This window comes from Lynx canadensis, chromosome F2 (assembly GCF_007474595.2).
Source record: "Lynx canadensis isolate LIC74 chromosome F2, mLynCan4.pri.v2, whole genome shotgun sequence".
In the NCBI taxonomy this organism is placed as follows: domain Eukaryota; kingdom Metazoa; phylum Chordata; class Mammalia; order Carnivora; family Felidae; genus Lynx; species Lynx canadensis.
The window spans coordinates 25,521,537-25,548,145 of NC_044320.2; the positions used below are offsets into that span (position 1 = coordinate 25,521,537).

Genomic DNA, 26,609 nt, shown 5'->3' on the forward strand with positions numbered 1-26,609 from the left:
TGGGCACTTTCCATAATTTGGCTATTATTGATAATGCTGCTATTAACATCAGGGTGCATGTGGCCCTTTGAATCAATATTTTTGTATCCTTTGGGTATACACCTGGTAGTGCAATTGCTGGTCATAGGATAGTTCTATGTTTAACTTTCTGAGGAAACTCCATACTGTTTTCCAGAGTGGCTGTACCAGTTTGTACTCCCACCAATAGTGTAGGAGGGTTCTCCTTTCTCCTCATCTTGGCCAAATTCTGTTGTTTCCTGAGTTGTTAATTTTAGCCATTCTGACAGACATGAGGTGGTTTGAATGCATGTTTTATAATATGTCTCTCCAGAGTTGATTTTCTTGCAAGGGCTCCAAGTCAGGAGTTCCTTTCTTTTGTGGTAGCCCAGCTTTGCTATGGACCATATGGACACTTCCCAGAGCTGACAGAGTTCACACTCACCTTGTCATAATATTTTCCTTTTACTCAGAGTATTAGGAGAGGTGACTTAGACCATCACTCCTTGATGACCCAGTCCTTTTATTTTGTCATTCTACACAGATTTACCATTTCTGTTCTTAATCTTGCTAAAATTTATTATATAATGTTCTTGTACTGCAGTGGAAGAGCTGGCACTGTGTTCACTCATGTATTCTCTGCAAGAGTGTCTGGTATATAGAAGTTTATTGGCAATTATTTGTTGAATGACTTCTTAGCTTAGGGAAAAAAAGACCTTACTATAAACAATATCTATCCTTTTGTGGTGATTTTATATTGCCTTTATGAATGTTTGACTTTAAATATTCTATTATGTATATTCAGACTATTCTTTTCTTGTGACTAGATAACCTTTCATTTTGGTAACTTTTTTTTTAATTTATTTTTTTGAGAGAACAAGTGGGGGTGGGGCAGAAAGAGAGGGAGAGAGAATCTCAAGCAGGTTCCAAGCTGTCAATGCAGAGCCAAACTGGGACTTGATCCCATGAACTGTGAGATCATGATGTGAGCCAAAACGAACAGTTGGACGCTTAACCGACTGAGCCACCCAGGCGCCCCTCATCTTTGGTATCTTTAAATAAACAATGAGCACATTGACAAGTGTGCCTTTACTCTGTACTCCTTCTTTTTGACCTCAGTCCACATTCAACCCCCTTCGCACTCTGCTTTGTTTGCTGCTGCCTTTGCCCTTTGGCTTCCTTGAGAGTTTAGCCATAGAAAGGACTGACTTTGTCCCATGTAACAATCTCCAGAACTAGCTCCCATTGTGTGCAGGCATCCCCATTTTTTACTGGGTGGAAATCAATTCCCATTTGGACTGTAGGTACTATGGAAACCTATTACCCTTGGTGCCACAACATTCCATTTTGGTTCATTTCCCATAATTCTATAAACAGTTCTTATTACATTTTCTTCAAATATCTCCGAGTGTGTTTGCATTTTTTTGCTGTGAAATTAATAAAACATGGTTTTTAGCTTTTGTTTTGCTTTCATATATGTACACACACACACACACACACACACACACACACACACACACTGTTAGGAATGATAAATCATTCAATCCTTTCCTGATGTCCTAAGCAAAACTAACATGAGATCTTAGAGTTTAGGAGTTTTATAGATATGGATTCACAATTAATATCAAAATTAAAAACACTAAAGAAAAAACAATTATGTCTTTAAATTATTTTTTCAAATAAAAGTATAACTATAAAGTCTTCAATGTAGTACAAGACACTGGACCTGAAGTAATCTAAAACCTGACTAAAATAAATTGAGAGGAAGAAAAATCACTGAGGCTAATATAGGAGAACAAAAAGGTAAGTGGCGTAGAAAATATCATTCATCAGGCATATTTTGAGAGATAACAGGCTTGACAATGGCATAAATAAATGGAGAAAAACATAATATATCTAAAATAAAAAACAACATTGAAAATCTACTAAAGTAATTGAGTTGAACGCTACGGTTATGAGTTAGTTTAAGCTTTCTGAGAGCTGATTATAAGTCTAGTCTTAAACCATCAGACACCATATGAGTCTAGTAAATGTTTAATACCCACTGGGTTATGTAACTATAAATCGTAATGATCCCTTCACTTAGAATGACTGGAATAAACATTGTGATGGGTTTCCAACCAATAAAAGAGCAGTATTTACAAATTTACATCTTGCACAGCAATCCACCATAATTAAAATCTCTACATCATTGTCCTTCATGCCATAGAGGTATTATTTTCTGGCATTAAATCAGTATGTTTGGGATAATATGCAGTACACAGTAAATAGCCCTCAACGAATATTGTACATTATTAATATTAACCTGACAAAAAGTATGAGTAGTTCATTTGCTAAAGTGTCTACTTAAATATTTTAGAAAGAGAAGAGAGAAAATTAGGTAGAAAAGAGAATATTTAAATAGTCCACATAAGTCATATTTAACAAGTTTTACAGGTTGTATATTTATTTACATACTTATTTATTATAAGTATGGGAACCTAACTGTGAAATAGAGACAACCTACAGCAATAGGAATAAATATTGTGCTCTGTTTAAAGAAACTCTATTCCCAAAGTGTTTTTTTTTTCTTTTGTAATGTTTCTGTGATTTTCAGAGGGGAGCAAGAAGGAAAAGGAAGTGGAGTGGGAATTGAGGTGTACCTTCTTTGGACTGTTCAGCCATATTCTTTCTCATTTACTTACAATAATCTTTAATATTTTACATTTTCCTTGTATAATATTTTATATATGGATGGTATTTGGAGAAATCGATCGATTGTGCTCTTGAAAGATTATTTGAAGATATTTATATCTCACTGAGTAAATCTGAAGCTAAAGGAGTATCTTTTCATGTGCTTATTTGTTTTCTGTATCTCTTTCTCAGTAAAGTGTTTAAAACTTTCTACCCACTTTTTTTTGAGTTACCTGTAGTCTTACTAATTTGAAAATTCTTTCTGTATTGTGGATACATTTCTTTTTTAAATGTGTGCATCAGAAATATTTTCTCCTAGTCCATAGCTTGTCACTTAATGTTCTTAATGGTATATTTTCATAAGCAGAACTTTAAAAGTATGAAGCACAGTTTATCTTTTTTTTAATGATTCATGCTTTTTCTCTCTTATTTAAGAAATATCCCACTAATCCACAAGCTTTTCTCCTATGCATTTTCCTGGCAGTTTTAATATTTTTGTGTTTACGTTCATGTCTATGATCAATTTTGAGTTAATGTTGTGTACAGTTTGAGATTTTTTTATTAATTTTTTGTATTAAGATATTCAATTACATATCATTTGTTGAGAGAATATTCTTTCATCATTTAGTTACCTTGAGTTCTTTGCTAAAAATCAATTGGTCATATATTAGTAGATTTATTTCTAGACTGCCTATTCTGTTCCATTTATCTGTGTGTATATCAGGTCAGTAATACCTCATCATTATTACTATAGATTGATAGTCTAAAATCAACTAGCGTGAATCATCTAATTAAGTTCTTTAAAACAAAAAGTTATTTGAGGTACTTCATGTTTCTACATGAATTTTAGAATAATCCATTTCCAATGAGATTTTTATAGGAGTTGTAATGAATTTATTTATTTATTGGGGAAAATGGCATCATAACCATGTTGATTTTTTTTTATAAATGAATGTGACTTAATCTCTCTATTCACTTAAGTTATCTAAGTATATAGATATTATTTCCTGTCTCTACAGTTTAAAGCATGTGAAAAATGACTTCTATTTTTTTAATATTTTTCCTGTTTCAATTATTTTTATGATTTGTAAGTAGTACTTTATTTAAAGACTCAATTTTCAATTGCTTATTGCTAAGATGCAGAAATACAATTGATATTTGTACATTCATTGTCTATCCTGAGATATGGATAAAGTTATTCAAGAGGTCTACTAGCATTTTATAAATTTATAAAAATTTTCTTCTTTTTGGAAATGTTTATTTATTTTGGCGGGAGGAGAGAGAGAGAGAGAGAGAGAGAGAGAGAGCAAGTGATCATTCAAGTGGGGGAGGGGGAGGGAGAGAGAGAATCCCAAGAAGGCTCCATTGCTGTCAGTGCAGAGCCTGACATGGGATCAGTCCCATGAACTGTGAGATCATGACCTCAGCAGAAATCAAGAGACGGATGCCTAACTGACTGAGCCACCCAGCTGCTCCGATTTATAGAGATTTTCCATATAAACAATCAAGTCCTGTGAAAACAAAGACAATTTTATTATTTTTTAAGCATTGCTATGTCTTTTCTTTATTTTCTTGTCTTATTGCACTGGCAGTAATTTCCAATTCAGTGTTGAATAGAAATGGTAAGAGTGGACATCTATAATTTGTGTCTGATCTTATGGGAAAAGCAGTGAGTTATTCACCTTTAAGAATTATATCAGAATTACATTAGGTGTATCTTTTTCATGGATGACCTTTATCAGGTTGACTACAATATTTTACGAGTTTGCTGAGACTTTTAAAAATCATAAATAGATGTTTAATTTTTTACAGTGTGAACTTCAGGCTGAGGTTGATTTTTACCTGTGATTGTTCAATTTTACCAGTATCATTTATTGAAAAGGCTATTGTTTACTTTTCAAATTTGTTTGAACTCTTCTGGGTCCTGTGCCTTGCCATGTACATTTTATAATTATCTTGTGTATGTCTACAGAAAGAATTTACTGGCATTTCAATAGGAATTGCATTAAAACTATAGATTACTTTGGGGGAAATTAATATATTTACCATAATAAGCGTTAAATTCAGGAACATGGCATGTCTTTTCATTTATTTACATCCTTGATTTTTATTGCATTTTAAAATATTGCTGATACAAACCCTATAAATGGTTTACTAAATTTACACCTAAATATTTAATTTCATTTGTACAAATTATAAATTGTATTGTGTTTTATTTCAATTTCCAAATGTTCATTGTTATTATTTAGAAATTGAATTGTTATCTAATAGTCATCTTGTATCCAGTAACCAGGCTGAAGGCACTTAATATTTCTAGGGGTTTACTTTGTAGATTGCTTGGAATTTTCTATATAAATAATCATGTCATCTTCAAGTAGGGACAACTTCTTTCTTTCCAAGATATATTCCTTAAATTCCATATAAGATATATGCCTTATTGACTCACTAGAACTTCTAGTACACTGTTGAATAAGAATCATGGACTCTGTTTCTGATCTTAATAAAAAACCATTAAGTAATTCAACATTAAGTATGATGTTATAGGTTTTTGTACATGCTCTTTATAAAACTGATGTTCCCGGGTGCCTGAGTGGCTCAGTCGGTTAAGTGTTCAACTTCAGCTCAGGTCATGATCTTACTGCTCATGAGTTCAAGCCCTGTGTCAAGCTCTGTGCTTACAGCTGAGTCTGGAGCCTGCTTCCAATTCTGTGTCTCTTCCCCTCTCCCACTCACGCTCTATCTCTTTCTCTCAAAAGTAGATAAATGTTAAAAACATTATAAGGTTGATGTTCCCTCTATTCCTTGTTTGCTGAGTTTTAATCATGAATAGATGTTGGAATTTGTGAAATGCTTTTTCTGTGTCTATTAATTTGATCATTTAAATTTTCTTCTATAGCCTGTTGATAAAGTGGATTACATTGATTTTCAAAGATTGAGCCAGACTTATATAATTTGATTCTATCTCACTAGGTCATGGTGTATAATTCTTGCTATACCTTGATGAATTCAATGTGCTAATATTTTATTGAGAGTTTTTGTATCTAAGTTCATGAGAGATGTGGGTCTGCTTTTTGTTTTTATTTTTTATTTTTATTTTTTTGTTTTTGTATTGACCTTGCCTTGTTTTATTATATACTAACCTTGAGTAATACTAACCTTGTAAAATGAGCTGAGAAGTGTTCCCTCCTCTTCTATTTTCTGGAAAAGAATGGGTACAATTATTGTTAATTCCTTACATGCTTAGCACAATTCTCTATGAAACATGTGCATGTGGAGATTTTTTCTAGTTTTTAAATTACAGATTCAATTTAGAAATGGTTATAGTACTATTAAACTTTTCTAGTTCATCCTAATTAGATTTTGGTAGTTAGACACACACATTGTATCTGATTTCCTGAAGCATGTGTGTAGATAAAATAGCACTACTCCACAGCAGCCAATTTTTATAAGAAAAACGTCTGGAAGATAAATCAGAGAAATAGGGGATAAGTGGGAAACCAGATTCAGGTGGAGATGGGGATAAGCAAACAGGGTGTGCAAGTAAAGGGGGAGAAGGGATAAAAAGAGAAGAAAATTTAGTGTAGCCACTTCTCTCATTTGCTTTGCAAATACCTTATAACATCTGGCTTCTGAATAATTGCGCTGCATAGTACAATGCTTAGCTTCTTAATGTTCTTGTTAAAACCACATAGGATTGTGTGTTCTGCAGTTCAGTGACTTTTAAACATCTAACCAAGAACACAGACATCTGTGATAAAAAAGCACAGCCTGGTCAGTGTGAAAGTCTGTACGCTTCACAGAGTACTCATGACTGGCATGGCATACAAGATTAGTGCCTTTAGTGTCGTCTCATAAATAGATTAATTTTGTTGCTAAAATAATTTTATAATTTATAATAGTTGGAAATGGGAAAGTGATTGTTAAAATAAAATTAAAAATTCTGTGTTAAAACTTTAAAAAATCTAGAATGGGGGATATGGTTACAAAACAACAATTCATAATCTTTTTCACTGGGGTAACTTCCCTCATCCTCAAAGACATTTTTTGGTGGCTAATATTTACTAGAACACACTTTGAGAAATGTTGTAATAGGATATTAACTAATCTGATTAGCATCTTTTCATTATGTATACTTTGAAATGGGCTTATGGATTCAGAGATAAATCCAATGTGGATCCTGCTTCCAACTCCTTATCATTTATAGACTATGTACAATATAATAATAATAAAATTGTGATAAGTGCCATAAGAAGAGTTTTTTTTTTTTTAATTTTTTTTTTTCAACGTTTAATTATTTTTGGGACAGAGAGAGACAGAGCATGAACGGGGGAGGGGCAGAGAGAGAGGGAGACACAGAATCGGAAACAGGCTCCAGGCTCTGAGCCATCAGCCCAGAGCCTGACGTGGGGCTCGAACTCACGGACCGCGAGATCGTGACCTGGCTGAAGTCGGACGCCTAACCGACTGCGCCACCCAGGCGCCCCAAGAAGAGTTTTATTTAGCAAGTGCTTTTGATGATCAGGTAACAAAAAGACAACTTCTGGTCAAGAGAAATGAAGTAGACTTATGGATATAGAATTTCAGATTGATCTTGAATAAAGAAAAGAACTAAAGCATATGATAATGGTATGAAATATAATTACTATATATATAAAACTAAAGGCAAATACATAGGTACTAAAAGAGGGCATGTGCCCAAACAGCTTATATTCAGGTATTTTCTTGATAAATAACATCAGCTTTCACCTACTATTCATCAATCATTGTGCTCAGCACCAGAAATTTGATAACCTACCTTCAAAGTAAATGTAAACTAGTGAAAATAGAAAACTTTCTATTGTACAAAATAATAAGAGTTGTGATAGGACTATGCAAAGGTGCTCTGTGAGGACAGAGGAGATTGGGTATTTATCTCTACCTTGAAACTACAAGCCTGGCTTCACTGAATATATATAAAATATATATAAGAAGTATTATTATATGTATTTACCTTCATTTGTTTACTTACATGCATATTTTGCCTAAAGACAAGTTCATGACAGGGCCGTGGGTTAAGATGGAAGAATGGATTTCAGGAATTAATTACAGCTCAAAGTAGGGCAATTGATTTAACAAAATCTTGGAGAACAGAAGAAGCGTGAGGAATAAATCTTATCTCAGTGCCAGAGAAAGAAGGAGGTCAAAAGAGGTAAAAGAGGGAAAGAGGGAGACAGAGACAGCAAGAGAGAGAAAGAAGTAAAATTAGGAGAGTGTGGGAGAACTGTGTTGGGAGAGTGAGGAGTCACGCAGGTGATGATATGAATAATTATGGGTTTGAAGTTAGCCTGTGCCTATGGGTACCAGTGATGAGGAAAGACGGATCATTAGGTTTGAATGATTTTACAGCACTAGAAAGATTTTTAAAAAATAGATGTTAGAGCTCCAAAGATGACACCTGTTGTTGCAAGTACTAACTTTGAATAGTTGACAACCAGAGACTGAGAGATAACAGCAATAAGGGTCTGAAAAGAGAGTTATAAGCCAAAGACATAGGCTCAGAATAGTGTTAGGGACTTCTGAAAAATGATAAAGACCTGTGGTTCTCTTAGTTTTCTTACACTTAACTGCCCAAGTTTTTTTTTTTTTTTTGTAACGATTATGATCATATTCTCTAAGGGACTATCTACAATAGAAAATGTCACATGTGATTTTAAATATCAGCTTATGATTTAGTTATTTATTTCTGCAGAAAATTATATAAATAAAAAGATTCACAAAGATTAATATTGGAAAGTGACACTGTATTATTGTATTTCTACATTGAATATGCAATGAAATTTGATGTCATTTTTAATTTACTATGTCTGTTCAAATTTATCAATTACTTATGAGACAGGTTTTGAATTCATCTTGGATACAAATAATAATGGTGGTTCCAAAGTTATGACATTTATCATTATCGTGATTTTCTTTGATGTAATTCTCCTAAAATCCAGTTTAATAATTTGAGATAAAATAATCATGAGTGTGGCTGTTCTGAGTGTAAAATGGAAGACATTAGAACAATTGAAACCTCATTTCTAGAGGTTTCTTTATCATGTTATTCTCATATTTTTCTTAATATGAAATTTATTGTCAAATTGGTTTCCATACAACACCCAGTGCTCATCCCAACAGATGCCCTCCTCAATACCCATCACCCACTCACCACTCCCTCCCACCCCCAAAAAACCTCAGTTTGTTTTCAGTTTTTAGGAGTCTTTTATGTTTTCGCTCCCTCCCTCTCTAACCATTTTGATTTTCCTTCCCCTCCCCCATGGTCTTCTGTTAAGTTTCTCAGGATTCACACAGGAGTGAAAACATATGGAATCTTTCCTTCTCTGTATGACCTATTTCACTTAGCATAACACTCTCCAGTTCCATCCACGTTGCTACAAAAGGCCATATTTCATTCTTTCCCATTGCCACGTAGTATTCCATTGTGTATATAAATCACAATTCCTTTATCCATTCGTCAGTTGATGGACATTTAGGCTCTTTCCATAACTTAGCTATTGTTGAGAGTGTTGCTATAAACATTGGGGTACAAGTGCCCCTATGCATCAGCATTCCTGTATCCCTTGGGTAAATTCCTAGCAGTGCTACTGCTGGGTCATAGGGTAGGTCTATTTTTAGTTTTTTGAGGAACCACCACAATGTTTTCCAGAGTGGCTGCACCAGTTTGCATTCCCACTAACAGTGCAAGAGGGTTCCCGTTTCTCTACGTCCTCGCCAGCATCTATAGTCTCCTGTTTTGTTCATTTTAGCTACTCTGACTGGCATGAGGTGATATCTGAGTTGTGGTTTTGATTTGTATTTATTTCCCTGATGAGGAACAACGTTGAGCATCTTTTCATGTGCCTGTTGGCCATCTGGATGTCTTCTTTAGAGAAGTGTCTATTCATGTTATCTGCCCATTTCTTCACTGGATTATTTGTTTTTCAGGTGTGGAGTTTTGTGAGCTCTTTATAGATTTTGGATACTAGCCCTTTGTCCAATATGTCATTTGCAAATATCTTTTCCCGTTCTGTTGGTTGCCTTTTAGTTTTGTTGATTGTTTCCTTTGCTGTGCAGAAGATTTTTATCTTCATGAGGTCCCAATAGTTGATTTTTGCTTTTAATTCCCTTGTCTTTGGAGATGTATCAAGTAAGAAATTGCTGAGGCTGAGATCAGAGAGGTTTTTTTCCTGCTTTCTCCCCTAGGGTTTTGATGGTTTCCTGTCTCACATTCAGGTCCTTTACCCATTTTGAGTTTGTTTTTGTGAATGGTGTAAGAAAGTGGTCTAGTTTCAACCTTCTGCATGTTACTGTCCAGTTCTCCCAGCACCATTTGTTAAAGAGACTGTCTTTTTTCCATTGGATGTTCTTTCCTGCTTTGTCAAAGATTAGTTGGCCATACATTTGTGGGTCTAGTTCTGGGGTTTCTATTCTATTCCATTGGTCTATGTGTCTCTTTTTGTGTCAATACCATGCTGTCTTGATGATGACAGCTTTGTAGTAGAGGCTAAAGTCTGGGATTGTGATGCCTCCTGCTTTGGTCTTCTTCTTCAAAATTCCTTTGGCTATTCGGGGCCTTTTGTGGTTCCATATGGATTTTAGGACTGCTTGTTCTACTTTCCAGAAGAATGCTGGTGCAATTTTGATTGGGATTGCATTGAATGTGTAGATAGCTTTGGGTAGTATTGACATTTTGACAATACTTATTCTCCCAATCCATGAGCATGGAATGTTTTTCCATTTCTTTATATCTTCTTCAATTTCCTTCATAAGCTTTCTATAGTTTTCAGCATACAGATGTTTTCCATATTTGGTTAGATTTATTCCTAGGTATTTGATGCTTCTTGGTGCAATTGTGAATGGGATCAGTTTCTTTATTGGTCTTTCTGTTGCTTCATTATTAGTGTATAAGAATGCAACTGATTTCTGTACATTGATTTTGTATCCTGCAACTTTGCTGAATTCATGTATCAGTTCTAGCAGACTTTTGGTGGAGTCTATCGGATTTTCCACGTATAATATCATGTCATCTGCAAAAAGTGAAAGCTTAACTTCATCTTTGCCAATTTTGATGCCTTTTATTTCCTTTTGTTGTATGATTGCTGATGCTAGAATTTCCAACACTATGTTAAAAAACAGCGGTGAGAGTGGACAACCCTGCGTGTTCCTGATGTCAGGGAAAAAGCTCTCAGTTTTTCCCCACTGAGGATGATATTAGCTGTGGGCTTTTCATAATTGGCTTTTATGATGTTTAAATATGTTCCCTCTATCCCGACGTTCTCAAGGGTTTTTATTAAGAAAGGATGCTGAGTTTTGTCAAATGCTTTTTCTGCATCGATTGACAGGATCATATGGTTCTTATCTTTTCTTTTATTAATGTGATGTATCAGATTGATTGATTTGCAAATGTTGAACCACCCTGCAGCCCAGGAATGAATCTCACTTGATCATGGTGAAAAATTCTTTTTATATGCTGTTGAATTCGATTTGCTAGTATCTTATTGAGAATTTTTGCATCCATATTCATCAGGGATATTGGCCTGTAGTTCTCTTTTTTTTTATTGGGTCTCTGTCTGGTTTAGGAATCAAAGTAATGTTGGCTTCATAGAATGAGTGTGAAAGTTTTCCTTCCCTTTCTGTTTTTTGGAACAGCTTGAGAAGAATAGGTATTATCTCTGCTTTAAATGTCTGGTGGAATTCCCTAGGGAAGCCATCTGGTCCTGGATTCTTATTTGTTGGGAGATTTTTGATAACTGATTCAATTTCTTCGCTTGTTATGGGTCTGTTCAAGCTTTCTGTTTCTTCCTGTTTAAGTTTTGGAAGTGTGTGGGAATTTAGGAATTTGTCCATTTCTTCCAGGTTGTCCAGTTTGTTGGCATATAATTTTTCATAGTATTCCCTGATAATTGCTTGTATTTCTGAGGGATTGGTTGTAATAATTCCATGTTCATTCATGATTTTATCTATTTGGGTCATCTCCCTTTTGTTTTTGAGAAGCCTGGCTAGAGGTTTATCGATTTTGTTTATTTTTTCAAAAAACCAACTCTTGGTTTCATTGATCTGCTCTCCAGTTTTTTTTAGATTCTATATTGTTTATTTCTGCTCTGATCTTTATTATTTCTCTTCTGCTGGGTTTGTGGTGTCTTTGTTGTTTTGCTTCTATTTCCTTTAGTTGTGCTGTTAGATGTTGTATTTGGGATTTTTCTTGTTTCTGGAGATGGGCCTGGATTGCAATGTATTTTCCTCTCAGGACTGCCTTCGCTGCATCCCAAAGCGTTTGGATTGTTATATTTTCATTTTCATTTGTTTCCATATATTTTTTAATTTCTTCTCTAATTGCCTGGTTGACCCATTCATTCTTTAGTAGGGTATTCTTTAACCTCCATGCTTTTGGAGGTTTTCCAGACTTTTTCTTGTGGTTGATTTCAAGGTTCATCTCATTGTGGTCTGAAAGTATGCATGGTATGATCTCAATTCTTGTGGTCACCCAGTATGTGATCTATCGTGGAGAATGTTCCATGTGCACTCGAGAAGAAAGTATATTCTGTTGCTTTGGGATGCAGAGTTCTAAATATATCTGTCAGGTCCATCTGACCCAGTGTATCATTCAGGGCCCTTGTTTCTTTATTGACCGTGTGTCTAGATGATCTATCCATTGTTGTAAGTGGAGTATTAAAGTCCCCTGCAATTACCACTTTTTAATCAATAAGGTTGCTTATGTTTGTGATCAATTGTTTTATATATTTGGGGGCGCCTGTATTCGGCACATAGACATTTATAATTGTTAGCTCTTCCTGATGGATATACTCTGTAATTGTTATATAATGCCCTTCTTCATCTCTTGTTACAGTCTTTAATTTAAAGTCTAGTTTGTCTGATATAAGTATGGCTACTCCAGCTTTCTTTTGACTTCCAGTAGCATGATAGATAGTTCTCCATCCCCTCACTCTCAATCTGAAGGTGTCCTCAGGTCTAAAATGAGTCTCTTGTAGACAGCAAATAGATGGGTCCTGTTTTTTTATCCGTTCTGAGGCCCTATGTCTTTTGGTTGGCGCAATTAGTCCATTTACATTCAGTGTTATTATAGAAAGATACGGGTTTAGAGTCATTGTGATGTCCGTAGGTTTCATGCATGTAGTGATGTCTCTGGTACTTTGTCTCACAGGATCCCCCTTAGGATCGCTTGTAGGGCTGGTTTAGTGGTGACGAATTCCTTCAGTTTTTGTTTGTTTGGGAAAACCTTTATCTCTCCTTCTATTCCGAATGACAGACTTGCTGGATAAAGGATTCTTGGCTGCATTTTTTTTTTCTGTTCATCACATTGAAGATCTCCTGCCATTCCTTTCTGGCCTGCCAAGTCTCAGTAGACAGATCTGTCATGAGTCTTATCGGTCTCCCTTTATATGTTAGAGCATGTTTATCCCTAGCTGCTTTCAGAATTCTCTTATCCTTGTATTTTGCCAGTTTCACTATGATATGTTGTGCAGAAGATTGATTCAAGTTATGTCTGAAGGGAGTTCTCTGTGCCTCTTGGATTTCACTGCCTTTTTCCTTCCCCATATCCGGGAAGTTCTCAGCTATTATTTCTTCAAGTACACCTTCAGCACCTTTCCCTCTGTCTTCCTCCTCTGGAATCCCAATTATGTGTACATTATTTTGTTTAATTATGACACTTAGTTGTCTAAGTCTCCCTCATACTCCTAGATTTCTTTATCTCTTATTCTCAGCTTCTTCTTTTTCCATAATTTTATCTTCTAATTCACCTATTGTCTCCTCTGCCTCTTCAATCCAAGCTGTGGCCGCCTCCATTTTATTTTGCAGCTCATTTATTGCATTTTTCAGCTCCTTCTGACTGTTAGTCCCTTGATCTCTGTAGTAATAGATTCTCTGCTGTCCTCTATACTTTTTTCAAGCCCAGCGATTAATTTTATGACTATTATTTTAAATTCATTTTCTGCTATCTTGCTTAAATCATTTTTGATCAGCTCGTTAGCTGTTGCTACTTCCTGGAGTTTCTTTTGAGGAGAATTCTTCTGTTTCGTCATTTTGGATAGTCCCTGGGGTGGCACGGAACTGCAGGGCACTTCCCCTGTGCTGTCTGGAGTTACTTGTGTTGGTGGGCGGGGCCGCAGTCAGACCTGATGTCTTCCCCCAACCCACTGCTGGGGCCACAGTCAGACTGGTGTGTACCTTATCTTCCCCTCTCCCAGGGGCAGGACTCACCGTGGAGTGGTGTGGCCTCTGTCTGGGCTACTTGCACACTCCCAGGCTTGTGCTGCTTCGAGGGTGTCTGGTGTATTAGCCAGGGTGGATCCGCAAGGTGCACAGGGGCAGGAGGGGCAGGCTCCTCTTGCTTTGCCTTTGGTGGTCCGCTTTAGGAGGGTCCCTGTGACACCGGGAGGGAGGCAGACCTGTCCGAGTGATGGATCTGCAGAAGCACAGCATTGTGTGTTTGCGCAGTGCAAGCAAGCTCATGAGGGGAACTGGTTCCCTTTGGTTTTTGGCTGGGGATGGGCGAGGGAGATGGCGGTGGCGAGCGCCTTTGTTCCCCGCCAAGCTGAGTTCTGTTGTCCAGGGCTCAACAACTCTCCCTCCCGTTGTCCTTTAGCCCTCCTGCTCTTAGAGCAGAGCTGTTGACTTATAACATTCCAGATGTTAAGTCCCGCTGGCTGTCAGAACACACTCCCTCCGGCCCCTCCGCTTTTGCAAGCCAGACTCGGGGGCTCTGCCTTGCCGGGTGGGCTGGTTGCCCCTCCACTGCCCTGGCTCTCTCCCGCCAGTCCATGAAGCGTGCACCGCCTCTCCGCCCTTCCTACCCTCTTCTGCGGGCCTCTCGTCTATGCTTGGCTCCAGAGAGTCCGTTCTGCTAGTCTTCTGGCAGTTTTCTGGCTAAATTAGGCAGATGTGGGTGGAATCTAAGCGATTAGCAGGACGCGGTGAGCCCAGTGTCCTCCTACACTGCCATCTTCACCTCTATTCTCACGTTTTTTGTACATCATTTGCCACTGTCTGAAATTATCTTATTGATTTATTTATGTTACCTTCTTTATTTTCATTTTGCAAGATTATGGATCTTCTTTGTCTTACTTACTACTGTATTTACTACTATACCCTTAGTATCAGGTGTTTATCTCATAGTAAGTGCTCAGTAAATAACTGTTGAATGCACTTAGTCTCTTCATTACCGAGAGATGATTCTCACCGACATTATGCTAGAACAAATGCATATAAGCTTACCTTCAAATGGCCATGGTGATATGACATAGTGATAATGAGTTGTGTCTAGGAAATGTCTCCTTTAGTATTTAAGAAGTTAATTATCTAAATTAATTTGATGGAATCTTTCTAGGCAGCATTTAATCTCAATCCTCCATTTGCAAGATGTCCTGATAACATGAAATATGGTGAAGAAATCTCTATGTGCATTTACCTGCTTGTTCCATAAGACATAAACAAAACCATATTGTGTACATTATCTTCAAATAATGTGAGATACTAGAGGGAGAGATGCTGTGGTGCCCTTGCTTTCTGGTTTGGTGTCTTGGCTTACCTACAGTGATGCTTCATAAACTGACACTTGAGACTGTCAGGAATGTCTTCTTAAATCGTCCTGTTAAATTACCATTATTTGCTCCATCTCGTGCATTATGCTGCTGGCTACTGCAGCTCTTTATTCCCACCTTTCTCAGTTGCTGAAGGTGAATTCAGGTTACAAACTATATAGTTCTATAGTAGCTATTACTTGCCTTTCCTGTACTCTATTGCTGAAATTATCTTTGCTGTCCCTGGGAAAGATGGGAAGTTTATCCTTTTTATTGTCTGCTTCATCTTCTTTCCTCTCTGACTTTTCTTGATGTCCTTGTTGTTTCTCATTTAGTGGATCTTCTAAGGGCCTCTCTCCAAACTCTGTACTTTAATGTGTTGCAACCATCCATGTATTATTGTCTCATTATACTTAGAAATGTGTACAACCTGTCAAAAATTATTTAAACTTTCCCTAATGGAAAGTTTTTTGGTATTTATGGGCATTGAATCAAGGAATTGAAGAGAACCAAATTGTAAATCAAAATCTGGCACGGAACATGCTATTCTCTCGAAAATATAATTGTATCAAATATAAATACTTTTTCATTGAATTGCTTTTGAACCAAACCAACCAGCAAGCAAACAAAAATAAACATCACCTAGAAAATTTTGAGAGTAAAGAAGTAAAACCTTAAAACTTGAGTCTTAAAATTACACAAGTATATTACCTGCATATTTTTTTGCTAAATTCAGATATAAAAAAAGGAGCCAGTTGTGCCAATAAGCAGAATCACCCCTCTGAAAAGAGAAAATAGGGCCTTAATAGGGAAACATTAAAGAAGATGCATTCCAAAGCAGAAGGACAGATGAGAAATCTATGTGATAGAACCCATCTTGTTCATGTTAGAATCAAGAGCATCAGATTACACAGTAACATTGCCAAGAGCATATATACCTTTGCATATACCTGGGCCCACAATGATTCATTAAAGTTTAATTCAGGGGCACCTGGGTATCTCAGTTGGTTAAGGGCTGGACTCTCGATTCTGGCTCTGGTCATGATCTCACGGTCCATGGGATTGCACTAACAGTGCAGAGCCTGCTTGGGATTCTCTCTTTCTCTCCCCCACCCTCTCCACCCCCCACCCCCTCAAAATAAATAAATAAACGTTAAAAAAAGATGTATTCATATTTCTATGCATGGCAGATAGTTATCCACAAAAAGTGATGGCTAATTCCCAAACATCTTGGGAAAGATGAGTTTTGGGGAGAAATGAGAGACGGTGTGGGATAAAGGGTCCTTGCATCACCATTTATACACCTCACCACTGAATAATGTGTACAAAGCCTATTTAATCTCCCCCTAGTGGTTCCCAAGAATGACTGCCTGCAAAGTACTGACAGAAGAGCTGTAATCAACCCCCCCACCCCAACACACACACACACACACACACACACACACACACACGTACACATGCACAAGCTGTTTTGTCTCCTGATGAAGAAAAGTGAAAGCTTTGAAGAATAATAAAGATAAATCATATACTGGTTATTAGGAAACCTTAATGAAGACCTCTTCTTCACTAGGTAGTAGTCTTGCTTTTTGAGGATCTTTTACCTTGGTTTTATAGCACACACCTAGGATTTAAATGACTAGGTATATGAGGGTAATAACCCTTCATCAAATGAAATTAGAAACTGCTACTCTGGAAGTCTTCAAACGATACAGAGCAAGAGAGTTACTTCATATGTTGACCATGACCAGTATCTGGGGCATAGTTTCAAAGTTTTGTTTTGATCACCCTGTGTGAGGAAACTATGAAATGGTACCATTGTGACTATATATATGGAGAATAAATACACATTTAAAATACAATCTGTTTTCTGTCTATCAATTGGGGCAGACCTCCGGTTTATTATAGAAGTATATGTTATAATGAAAGCTAATCATGAAAATTTATAGTATTGTAAAATCCCATTAAATGAGTGCTTGCCCTGTGAAAAGAAATTGGGAAATTTGCCATCAAATGTAAATTATTGAAAATATATTAGGTGGAAAAAGTATATCTATTTTCTAACTATGCTGTATCAATATGTACTTGAGGAGCATAATGACCAGCACCATTAGCTCAGCCTCCATTATGTTTATTATTACCTAGGCAATACATTTGGGTGAATCAAAAATCATACCCGGTTCACAGTTTATTTTGTTAATAAATGTGGCCTGCTTAGAACAGCACATGTTTGGAATGACACTGTTCAATGATTGACTTTCCCATACATAAAATAACTATTTTATGCTGAAACAATTAAAAATGCAAAGTCATAAATATTGGGTACAGGTAGACATTTTTGGGGGTCCTAATTCAGTGAAAACATTTACTGCTGAAAAGTTTTTAATGATTTTTTGTTGTTGTCTTCCGTAACTCAGGTTATCTGGAATGAATATACCACCACCAATTATCAGCAACAAAAACTGGCTCAGACTGCATTTTGTTACAGACAGCAATCACCGATATCGTGGATTTAGTGCTCCATATCAAGGTACATTTAATGAATACCTTTGCCTCTTTTGATTTGTGAAATGATTTTGGTACATACAGCTACATTTTGCGATAGAAGCAAAATATCTTGTGCCTTAATAAATGGTAATTTGAACAAGCCAAAATGGTCATTCACTTGGTGAGGCAACAATGTGATAATAACTAAATTACAATAGAAAAGTTAGTTGGTTTTTATAGCACAGTGTTCTAAATGAAGAGTATTACGACCTCTAAAAAGTAGTATGTAACAGATATAATGTTTTCCTTTAATAAAGTGGTTCAGCAACCGGACATGCTTCCTAAATCTGCACCACAGAACACTGCAGAAAACCTGAAGTTGTGAATAGGCTCTCCATCAAACGAAATCCATTTTCATATACAGTGTTTGCTATTGCTAGTTTAATAAACCTTGTTAGGATTATTATCCTAACAATTTTTATTAGCAGGCATAATTTTGAATGAGATACAGTTTTTGATGTAGTAGCTTGAAAACACTCTTGGTTTAGAACAAAATTGTTATGAATATGGAGTGTTAATGAAAATTTGACTTCTATAATGTTTAGTAATATTATGTAGGTTTAGTGTACTTTATCTTCAGACTACTTATGTAAATAAATCATTTCATTCTCAGTAGTGTATCAGCTACTGTTAATGGAATCGTGAGCACTGCCCCAGTTACATTTTTCCATTTATCTGTTTTTTTGTTTTGTTTTTGTTTTGTTTTTTTAATGCTTTCCTTTTTAGTAGTCTTAAGTCTTAGGCACTTTCAACTTTAATATGGTGACTTGAGGCAGCTTAGAGTTAATACCTAAAATGTTATTAGGCCACATACTGTTTTCTGGAATACAAATTTCAACACTTAATTTATATTTTGAAGACCAGTAACCTATCTATAGCTGTCCTATCAATAGGATTTCTGACAATAGTAGTAACAGATTAACGTCATTGGTATTTTGACATTTATAATAATGTATTGGATATCACTGTGATAAAAATCCCAATGATAATAACTTAAAAGTAAATATTTTAGGCAAGAGCCACTGTAGAAAAATCTATAATTTCTATTGCTAATGTAGTTAATTTGAATGGAAGCATGGATGCAAATATGTTCTCAAGTCTATGTATTTCTCATAATAGAATACATTAATCATTATAAAATACTGTATTTTAAAATTGAAAATTAAATATGTATAGAAAATTATTTTTATATATTTTATTAAAAATAACTGTCCAGGGCATAGAAACTTGAATCTTACCAATTTCAGTCAGTGTCACTTTAAATTTGAAATAATATTTTGCTGCATTTCCAATTTAAATTTCTAAATTTGTTGCGTACTTAGGGAATCAGAGGAAGTGTTTATTGAAAAAACAATAATATTGTGGAGCCTCTTTATCTCTGGGTTGACCCCTTCCTTTGTGGAGTTTTCCAGCCACATGATTTTATGTCTCTAATTCCCCCTCAGCCATGAGTTAAAGCAGATGGCACAGCAGAAACTCACAAGACTATCATCTTTGACTCACGTGGTGATCTTTTCTACTAGATTCATGAAATCTTTCAGTCAGATGGTCCTCTTCCTTATCTGAATAGAAATAAGGTAGCAATTATTTCAAATTTATGTGTACAACCTGGAGGAAAAAAATGATCTCCTTTCTCAAAAATAAAAGGGCACTTTTTATTTGCTTTATGTTCACGAAACTGGTATCTTTAGATAGCATTGTTTTGCGTTATAAGGCAATGTTGCAAAGCTGCCAGTAGATTTGTGTATTTAATTATTTTCAGTATTCTACTCACTGATCTTACATTGACTTTAATAGTACCTTCAGATTCAATTTGATTTTCTAGCGTTGCCTATCTAGTTTCAGGACCAAATAAGAACATAACAATGAATTCACTGTAGTAAAATAGAAAGCAAGTGTTTTAGGGGGTATGACTTTTTTTTTTCTATTTTCTGCAGGAAAAAAGAGCTCAAAAGAGGGTGATTTTTGGTGTAATCTGTATCTATAAAATATAGAAGAAATAAAGTGGTCTAAGAAAATGGAAGCTATGATTTTATATGATCATGGAAAAGTTTATAATATAAAAACCCACCTTTACACAGATCCTGTTAAAACTTTCCTGATTTAGGCCTGATTATGTCCAAATATTATTTTACCTAGACAACATAAATTCAGTTAAAGCAATTCTTGAAATTATAAGCAAATAAAGAAATTTGGACTAAAAAGTAAATAATAAGCTAACTTAGATAGCTGTAGAACTCATAATTCTGACATGCTGAAATACACGCCCTAGCAAGAAACAGTAATCATGCTAATTTACATTGTACCACGCTACCATTTAATTTTAGAAGTATCTAGATTAAAATCAATTAAAGAGAAAACAATTATGGAATGTACTGTACAAAAGTCACAGCCAGGTCTCCATGAGGTATGGTTTCTTAGCATTTACTTACTTTTGAGAGACAGAGAAACAGAGCACGAGCAGGAGAGCGGCAGAGAGAGAGGAAAACACAGAATCTGAAGCAGGCTCCAGGCTCTGAGCTATCAGCACAGATCCTGACGTGGGGCTCAAACTCAGGAACCTTTGAGATCATGACCTGAGCTGAAGTCGGTCACTTAACCGACTGAACCGCCCGGGTGCCCCTAGTGGTGTACTCAATATTTATTGAGTACTTAATGATTATTATTGAGCTGTCTTTTTTAATTCATTTAATGTTTTATTGAAACTCTAGGTTTCCGAAGACTGATTATTTTCCTGATGGCATTTCTGTTTAACCTGTGTTCTTTATAAAATATCATGAAAATTAACTGCAAGCTTATTAAAGGTTCCTGAATGAATGGCATTGGTGTTTTATAATGTGTCCCATAATGGAGTCACACTGACATGCTTTCCTCAAAAGAGCCTCCTTTAAATTGTGTTAGAAGCCAACTTCATGATTGGTTTAGATGTTATAATTTAAATAGGGTTAAGTAGAGGTTGTGGATAACACACTAATAAATGTAGTTCTGTTCTAACTCAAAAAACCTAAGAAAAGGCTTCATTTAAATAAAATGCCTTTGATATGCAAATAGCTTCTGCCTCCCCAGATCCCACACTGAATATTGTCCACTTCTATCTAAAATAAACAAACCATCTCTTTTTTCCCCTCTGAGTTTATTTATATTGGAAAACCCTTCTTTGAAAACTCTATTATTATCTCTACTGTGGTTTTAAATTTTTTCCTCTTTAATTTTCAACTCTCCCCCCCAAAAACAACTCATTTCAGTTTCATTTCACTATATTAGTTTTTATGTTGTAAATTCTTGCTTTATTCAAGTTTCATTAAAACTCTTCTAATGAGAACTTGGATGTGCTTCTTCACATGTAAGTGGTGTAACTTTTCTTTAACTGTGGTGTTTGGAAGTTCTCGTATTTATTTATTGAAACCTCCATAGCATTGTCATTTGTTTTTAATTAAAAACCTAAAATCTTTTTATTTTCCATTTCTGTGAATATGAGCATGTGTTCTATTTTCTAAATTGGAACTAGATTTTCAGATGACACTCAATTGTCCAATCCAAAAGACTGTACCTCTAGATGATGTTTATTTAAAAGTGTTATTTTTTTATCCATAAGTCTCAATTATTCAAGTATGAAATACTATTACAACACTTTTCATTTTTAAGTTGTTCAGCATATCTAATTTTTTAATGTGCAAAGATTCTGTAGCTATAGATATTCACTAAATTGTCTTTGGCATGTAAGCTTAGGAATTACAACAATATAATCAATTCCAAATATCCAAATATATGAATTTTTCTATATTATAGATTGGCGAAGTTTTCTAAATTCTTACAGATTTTATCACATTTTTAATTTACCCCTTTTTCCCATAATTTTGATTATTTGATTCTTCTTATACAGGTTAATATTTTATAGATACTTATTTCCACTTTAACAAATATACATCTATAGTAATACAGTATATTTTAAAGTTATGAGGTAAAATACTTTATTATATCATTTCTCAAAGAGTTGTCACCATTTTGGGATCAGCTGTGTATCTTTTTGGTGACAAAAACATATTTAATGAATGAGGCTTTCAAATTGTATTGAAAATGCACTGCCATAAACCTCCGTTACACAGAGGCTCGTGGCATTTTAGACACACATAATTTAAGTGAAAAACAACTTTCAAATGGTACTCCATTTTTTAAGATTTGGAAATGTTTTGACATAAATGTGAGTGCAGAGTTATTGAACAAAGATAAATAAGATTATCAGGGATCCAGGATAGTATGTCAGGAAAAGAATAGACTTGGAATCAGAAGATAAGGGTTGAATTGTGAGGTTGCTAATTGCTGTCTGAGTTGTGTGAGCCTTGGTTTCTCCATCAGTTAAAAAAAAAAGTCATGCTTGTCAGACACATAATTATTGTGCAAATTGAACTGTATTAAGATTTCTATGAGTAAAAGACATGCAGTAAACAAAGATTCTTCAGTGGAAATAAATAATCAACCACATGAAATGGGTGAGAAACACACTTTCTAACCAAGAAGTAGAAATAGTTTAACAATTGTGATCAAACATAAATTTGAATCCAGGAAACACATGTAAAATGAAAAATGCTACGTTTTATAAGCACATGTCTAAATTTCTCCAGCGAAAAAAGCACTTTTCTTTAGAACTCAATTTTAAAATGTGACTTAAAAAAAGAGGAGAAGCAGTTTCCTCTTTACAACATAATTATTAAAATAATATAGTTCACATTTAAAAATGGAGCATAACATCAAAGCAATCTGTTTAATATATTTCTTTCTAATTTTGCTAAGGCATCAGTTTCTTGTGGAACCTTTATATATCCGTTTTTAATAAAGCACAGGGAATCATTTGTGATCACAAACTCCTCAAATTTGATCACCATCAGTGAGAGTCTTCTTATTTCAAGGTTGGAGGTGAGAGTGTGACACAGTAAGAGAAGATCAAAACTTTTGGTTTGGATAGTTTCAGTGTAAGTAGTTTACTGTAATAGGAATGTTGGACAGGGACAGTTAAGTGACTTTCCTGGTGAAGACAATGAACAGGGCTTTTTAGCAGAATTCAAGAAGTTATACACACACACACATGCACACACACACACACACATGCACATGTATGTATGTACATATGTTTTATAGTAGGTATTTTTTTAGTGCATAAGTGAAAAATTTATAAACTATGTTTGAATTATCTCAATCCCTTTTTCATATATTAGATGAAATGCATTAGTTTAAGCTTAGGAAGTAAATTATTTATGTTCATTTAGTGAGTTTTGAGAGAATAAGATGTTGAGTTTCATCGGTGAATAGTGTTTGAGAATAACTTCTAATCCTATACATTATTTCCTTTTGATTTTATTATGAACATCACTTTTTTTCTCTTCAAGTCTCCTTCATTGCTAAATAATTACTTTCATCTGGAAATTCTCTTTTTGTTCTTTTAAATTTTATTGTGAGGTTCCTAAAAAAAAAAAAAACAAACCTTCTTTTATTTCTTGCTTTATAAACTTGTCTGGTCTATAGAGTTCATTGTTGTAATTAGTACTATGTTTACACAGCCAGCAGAGATAATGAAGATATTTAATAGTCAAAATGGTGAAATAACCATTGGTCTGTCTAAAAGAACCATTAAAAACTCTCTGATAGTATTTTCCCCTGTGATGTAAATGTATGTTTTATAGTCCCTGCCAATATAACATTTAAGTCCTTTTACTGCATTAGTCGATAATGATAGAATTAAATTCTTCCTTAACTAACTTTATATACTTTTTCATTCCCATCCTTAAAACTCATTTTCCAATCTTCTTATATATCCCCAGCCCAAAATTCTGTTCAGAAATTATGGGTGTGTTTGACAATAAGCTGGTTAATTGTCATTTCATTTCAAATTTCTCAAATGTAGACATTTTGCTGTGAAACACAACTTATGAATTCAAGTAAAGCATTGTATATAAGAAACACAATGTTAGTGACTAATTTTTGCTTAACTTTAGTCAAACATAAGCATTTCTAGGAAAATACTTTTATCTTGCTAAACATTTTAACATTTATGAATTAAAATTAAGCCATATGCCTGACTGTATTTAGAGTTGGACCATAGTTTTAATATATAAAATGAGATTTTAGATATAAAGTAGAATATTAGGAATAATATTGCCTTTATCCCACCTTGCTGTTTTATAGTCCTTTCATTCTCTTGTGAGTTAACTATATGCATTAACATGGAGACTACTTAGAATTATTGATGGTCATCATTTATGAGAAAATATTTTGGAAACATTACATTCAGATTCTGAATAAGAGAATCACTTAAAAACAGGTGATAAATGGTTTTTACGCAAAGTACAGCCAGAAAATTGAAAGAGAAAGGACATGTGTGCTTAAGAAATAGTCACAGAAATAAGCATATTAAAGATTATATGGAGATTGTTATACAATTTTCATTATTTTCTAAGGAATTGAATCAATCTTGATAACATTGATATGAGAATGACTTACAGTGGAGGAAAATATCGTAGTTGTTATTTTAAAGAAATATCTTTAATGCTTACATTTTCTAAGTGTTCTTTCCTAAGCCAGTATTTCTATTGATTCTTTAAAAAAAAATTTAATGCTTAAAAAAATCTTTACTGTTTGCTAAGTGTTCTTTTTTAGGCTGTTGCTTAATCCATTTATATAAATCCTTTGTTGATATACTTTAAAAAGTGAAAGGCAAATTATATTAACCTTATGTTACAATCTCATGGAATCTGTAAGAATCCAGAAATATCTTAGTAAAATGATTGTGACTTAGATTACTATTTTTAAATACAACAACTACTATAAATAGGAGATAATTGTCAAATATCCAATTGTAATATGAGTAATACTTTCTAAAACATATAGTAGGTTTAAAATATAGTGCTTGATAACTATCAAACTGAAAAAAATTCATTTTGGTATAACATTTTAATGTGGCTCATACTTTCCTGCAAACGATAGAATAAATTTACCAATCTTTTCTAGGAAAAATGTCTCTCTTGTGTTAACTCACCTTCCTTGGGGCAAAGCTCAAACTTTCAGGGACTGGATCACCCTCTTCTTTTTTAAAGAAAACTTTTAGATATAAGTGATAGCCTATGAGCCCTCATAGTGATGGGACGGAATAGACTACTCTTGCTCTCAATCATAAATAGTAACCAGTTTCAGTGGAGATGTCACTTCTTGGTACTTTAGAATCCTGTAGACATCTACTGCTGGTGTCCACGAGGCAACTCATGGCATGCTGTTTAAGCTTGGTCAGTTGTCTACTTTCTTACCCTACTCCATGGCATCTTGTGCGGGGTCTTCCCGTCTACTCTTTAGCTAAAGCTCTTTAAACCTCATTTTCTATTATACATCCCTTTTCTTTTTTTCCTTTACTGAACAAGGCTCTGTGTTAACTCATTCATACCTATCTGCCACCCAGTATCCATCCATTGATAAAGTATAAAATTACCCACTTGTTGGACACATTTTACCCTGGTGTTCTGCTGAATCTGGGTATGTCTCTAAGGGGCTTACATTTTTCTATAAGTCAGTGCTGTAAGATTTCAGAATTAATCTCTTTAGTAAATGTAGCTTAACAAATTTATATAGGTTCTTGTACTATCTCTAACTAACCTCCATCCTCCGTGAGAGTTTTTACAGAAAAAGGCAGCTTAGGCTTTCTGTTCCTATTGGATGGCAGGAAAGCTATTCTTTTTTTTTTTTTTTCCCTACATCATGTCCCGAGTTTTCACTAATCATGGATTTTATAAAGCTCTATTAACTAGGTCTTCCAGGTTTGCCTCTTGATCTGAAAGGGGAACTATTTGAAATTTATGTTTCATAATCTCTTTCACCATAATAGAACTCTCAAGACTAATACCTAGATATGAACTTTAGAAATATAATATTTAGTCAAAGTTTTATAAGACTTCTCTTAAATAAAAGTGATCCAAAGGATTCAAAGAATGAAGAAAATCCACAGTATCAAGATTAATATATTTTAGATTTAATCTAAAATTATCTAGATTTAGATTTAAACAGTTTAGATTTTCGAAATAGTCTATTAAGTTCAAAATTGATCTCCTCAAAGAAATATACATATTATATTTCCTACATAAGTCTAAAAATATTCTGTACTGATTTCTGTGCTGTTATTTAAGCTATATTTACAATTGCAAATTGATTAAATAATATGTAAGTCTATAATTGCTATCTTTATTATCCCAACCAACTCTGGACTAGTTATTTTAGTTAATGTAATTTCTATCAAGTATTCAAAACTTTTCTAGTGTAGTGAATTCATGAATAATATTTTTTTGTCTATAATTGTTTGACTCTCTTGCATTTCAAAGTACATCTGGTAGATTACCAAAATTGCCATCATTTTATGGTAGTACCTCATGGTGATCAAATATTGTTCTACTTAGTATTCATTTGTATATAAATATATATGATAGAGTTTTACTCCCATTAAGAATTCTTAGAGTTGCCTGGGAGGCTCAGTAGTTTAAATGACCAACTTCAGCTCATGTCATGATCTCGCAGTTCGTGACTTTGAGCCCCACATTGGGCTCTGTGCTGGCAGCTCAGAGCCTGAAGCCTGCTTTAGATTCTGTGTCTCCCTCTCTCTCTCTCTGCCCCTCCCCTGCTTGCAATCTGTCTCTGTCTGTCTCTCAAAAATAAATAAACATTAAATTAAAAAAAAAATTCTTAAGTGCTAACATTTATTGTCTCTAGTGAGGGCAATTTTGTTACATCACCTAAGCATGAGTACGTAACAAAAGATAATTGATTAAGTTGGTGTTTAACAAACAAAATTCAGTGTTTTATAAA

General features: G+C 34.7%; 1 protein-coding gene across 1 annotated transcript in view; it reads left to right on the forward strand.

The window, feature by feature from the left end:
* The window catches only part of CSMD3 (CUB and Sushi multiple domains 3), a 1,276,067-nt gene that overhangs the window by 454,061 nt on the left and 795,397 nt on the right, over positions 1-26,609 (forward strand). Inside the window, 1 exon segment of the mRNA XM_030304305.1 lies at positions 17,642-17,754. Within this exon segment, the coding sequence (XP_030160165.1) occupies positions 17,642-17,754 (113 nt within the window).